This window comes from Chenopodium quinoa, unplaced genomic scaffold (assembly GCF_001683475.1).
Source record: "Chenopodium quinoa cultivar QQ74 unplaced genomic scaffold, ASM168347v1, whole genome shotgun sequence".
Classification (NCBI taxonomy): Eukaryota; Viridiplantae; Streptophyta; class Magnoliopsida; order Caryophyllales; family Amaranthaceae; genus Chenopodium; species Chenopodium quinoa.
Genome location: NW_018745523.1, coordinates 2870945 through 2874996, shown reverse-complemented (window position 1 = coordinate 2874996; position 4052 = coordinate 2870945). Strand labels below are relative to the sequence as shown.

At 38.5% G+C, this 4052-nt stretch overlaps 1 protein-coding gene across 1 annotated transcript; it reads right to left on the bottom strand.

Moving 5' to 3' along the window:
- Positions 1–2177: 2177 nt before the first annotated feature.
- LOC110715471 lies at positions 2178–3416 on the bottom strand. Its single transcript, XM_021894053.1, has one exon. The coding sequence runs from the start codon at positions 3414–3416 to the stop codon at positions 2178–2180; it is 1239 nt and encodes a 412-aa protein (XP_021749745.1).
- Between the last annotated feature and the right edge of the window lie 636 nt (positions 3417–4052).

The following is a 4052-nucleotide window of genomic DNA, read 5'->3' as shown; positions in this document are numbered from 1 at the left end:
TTTTACTCCTAATTAATTATTATAATCTAAATTATCTAAGTAACCAATATTTATATTCGAATAAGAAACTAAACTACTAAGATTGAGAATAGGGAGAAAACAATATATAAAAGGATCTAGGGCATAGGTTCACCAATAAATAATACTCCAGGGTAAAACATAATAATCAATCATTGACATTGCATAAATAACATGATTAACAGGCTATCACAATTTATTAATCAACATAGATCTAACAGGCTCTCGCAATTTACTAGATCTAAGTTCTTATTGAAAATAGCCTTTAATATCAAATTAACATTTGCTCGATTCATCAATTCAATATTGCTATACTTTTACAAGCCGCAATTGTAAAGCGTTAAAGCAATTCAATAAGAAATTATCATGCAATATCAAAAATCAATAATAGTCAATCATCAATGCATCAATTAACCAGATTGTAAAGGGCTTTCGCTACGTATTACAATCACAGAATTAATCTACCGGTATTAAATATCATCTCTCGAATCTCAACTTAACCATTTATAAATTTACCTGCCTATTGAAACTAGACCTAAACATTAATTCTCATCTGTCGAATCTCGAATCAATGTTGTCATACTCATGCATAAAAGATAGGCCTAATCTAGTCACAGAGCATTAAATCAATCAATAGGAAATTAATCTAACACTGATAATTAACAACAACAAATTACCCCTTCATATTATTTATGGATCCTCATAAACCCTAGAAATAAAACTACTCACACATAATAGAAACTAAACTAATCAAAGCAATAAAGCAAGACATGATTAAAGGAATAAAATAAACAACTAAGATTAAGAGAAGAGAAATCGTTACCAAACTAATCTGTATTAATGGAAAATAATTAAGAACAAGAGTTGAGAGAAAAGTTAAGAGAGAGAAAAATCCTAAGTAAAGAGAGAAAGTCTAAGAAAGAAGGTCATCAAAATTCCGTACAAAACTCGTATATAAACGTTTCCTAAAATAAAAATTAAAACTAAACTAATCAGGCTCCATAAAAACACGCGCCCGATCGAGCAAAGGGCCGCTCGATCGGGCCCGCCTTTTCCTTCGCGCTCTTTCTCAGCAGCATCGCCCGATCGTGCTAGACGCTTGCACGATCGGGCCCTTGCTTCACTTTGAGGCTCGGACTTCGATTGAGCTTGATTTCTCGGCCCAATCCGGATTTCCTTTTCGGGTCTTGAATACTCGGTCCAAATACCTCGGGATCCCAATTACCGAGCCCTTAATCACCGGCTCGATGACTCTAACCGGCCTTGGGCTTCAAAGATGGTCGTATTTCTCCAATGCTCGTGATTGCTCCAAAATAACTCGGGAAAATACTCCAAAAGCATAAAACCCTGCAAAAGTCAACCAAATATACGAAAACACTAGAAAACACCAATTAGTAATAAAAATGGCTCTAAAGAACCAAAAACACTACTAATTACGACCAAGGGACGAGGGTAAAATGCTATATAAAATAGACACATCACAAATGAATATGTAAATGCTCCATAGAGTTGAAGAATGCAAGAGGGAAAACCTTCTCAAGCTTGCAAAGGATTTCAGCTATATTTTTCTCTAATCGCTCCATGTCACTAACTGTGATTGTGTAACAACACTAATCGCGGAAGAATTGACTGATCTCTGTAACCGCATTCCAAATATGGGTAGGGAGCAATTCCCTCAAAGCAGTGGGCAACAACCTCTCCATGAACACGTGACAGTCGTGGCTTTTCATTCCATGAAGCTTACAGGATTGTAAATCTACGCATCTGCTCAAATTGGAGGCATATCCATTTGGAAAACGCAACTGTTTAACCCATTCACACAACACTTTTCTTTGAGCCTTGTCAAGAGCGAATGGGGCTTTTGGCATAAACTCTTTTCCTCTATCATCTTCATGCATATGAAGTTGTGGTCGTTTACAATATTTGGCAATGTCATTTCGAGCCGATGGCGTGTCACATGTATGCTTTTTCACATCCATTATGGTGTGGATTAGCTGATCAAAGAAGTTCTTTTCAATGTGCATGACATCCAAGTTGTGACGGATGAGCAAATGCTTCCAATAAGGAAGTTCCCACAACGAGGTTTGCTTGAACCACCCTTTTTTTGCTTTTTTTAGGTGTTTCAATGCCTCCGGTCCATCAGTTGCCTTTAGAAGGTGTCACACACATTCCCACAATTCCTCACCTGACATGATGTGTGGCGGTGAACCTTTTTCAACTTTGTTGTTACAAAATGCAGTTTTGCTTTCTCGAAAAGGGTGATCTGTTGGAAGGAATTGGCGATGGCAATCAAACCAATAAACTTTGCCACCATGTTGAAGCCAAAATGCTTTGCTTTTATCCATACAATAAGGACAAGCCTTCTTACCCGCTGTGGTCCAACCAGACAACATACCGTAAGCTGGGAAGTCACTAATGGTCAACAGGATGGCTGCTCGAAGATTAAAATTTTGTTTCCTTGAAATGTCATAAGTATTTGCACCAACTTCCCATAAATGCTTCAACTCTTCTACCAACGGTTGCATATGCACATCCAAATTGCCCTTAGGGTTCTTAGGACCAGGAACGAGCAATGAAAGAAACATGAATTGTCTTTTCATACACATTGAGGGAGGCAAGTTATAAGGGGTCAATATGACAGGCCAACAAGAATATTGTCCCCCAAACTTACCATGAGGAGCAAAACCATTTGTACACAAGCCAAGTCGAACATTACGAGGCTCATTGGAAAATTCTGGGAAGAAATTGTCGAGGTGTTTCCAAGCTTCACTATCACTAGGGTGAGCCATTGTGCCTTGAACTCGAGGATTTTTCGAATGCCATGTCATTTCCTCCGAAATGTTCTTGGTTGCATAGAGCCTTTGCAATCTCGGTGTGATCGGAAAGTAAATTAAAACATTCAAAGGCACTAAGCTACCTTTGGAAGTCTTCTTGTATCGGTCGCTACCACACACCCGACATGTAGATAGCTGAACATCATCCTTCCAAAATAGCATACATCCTTTCGGGCATGCATGAATCTTTTCATGAGGCAACTCCAACCCCTTTACAATCTTCTTCACCTCATAGAATGTATCGGCCATATGGTTGTTGTTAGGAATAGCCTCATTGACCAAAGAATCAAACCCATCAACACATGTATGGGGAAAATTATACTCGCACTTAAGACTAGTAATTCGGGCAGCCATCTCTAAGACAGACAATGAACTCCCTTCATATAATGGTTGTTCGAAAGCTTTTAACAAATCCAAGAAATTCTTAGCTTGTGCATTAGGCTCCTCCTCTGCCTCTTCAGAATGCCCTTGATCTTCATTATGACCAAAAGCATCGAAAACCATTTCACGGTATTCATTTGACGGCCCTTCAGAAACTCCCGGAAACCCTTCCCCATGACACATCCACTCATAGTAATTAGGCACAAAACCTTTGCGGTACAAATGAATTTTAACCGTTTCCGCATCCCATAGCCGCTTGTTCTTACATTTAAAACATGGACACCTAACTTCATTCGGGTTGCTGCTCTCGGGATGATCTTCCACGTATTTAAGGAATTCATCTACCCCTTTCACAAATCCGGATTAATATAATGTCCAACCTTCCTTTCATACATCCAGCTACGTTCTGTTCGTTTCATGATTACAACTTCTACACAACTCACGAATATGTATAATTACATTAGTCACAATGCATATTGAATATTCATTATCCATAAAAATGTTATGAATATGCAAATAAGATTGTAAATGATGTCCATAGGTCCTTATCACTCCAACCTAACCCATCCTTGGACATTTAATCTCACTAGCAAATGTATGCCAGGTTTTCAATTCTATGGAAAATCCGGCAGCATTTCCCTTAAGTTCTCCAAGTACACGATTAAGGCTATTAGATAACCCGTCATATGTACCCAGAGAACATTGTAGAGAAATGACAAAGCAGGATAATCTCTAGAATCAATAACAAGGCATACATTCACCACCTAAGTGAGAATAAACGTCTAAGGACAGTCCCAACCGGGGACTATTCAAGACATA

Excerpts from the sequence above, each read along its gene's own strand:
- LOC110715471 (XM_021894053.1), bottom strand. The coding sequence starts at position 3,416 with ATGTGTCATGGGGAAGGGTTTCCGGGAGTTTCTGAAGGGCCGTCAAAT.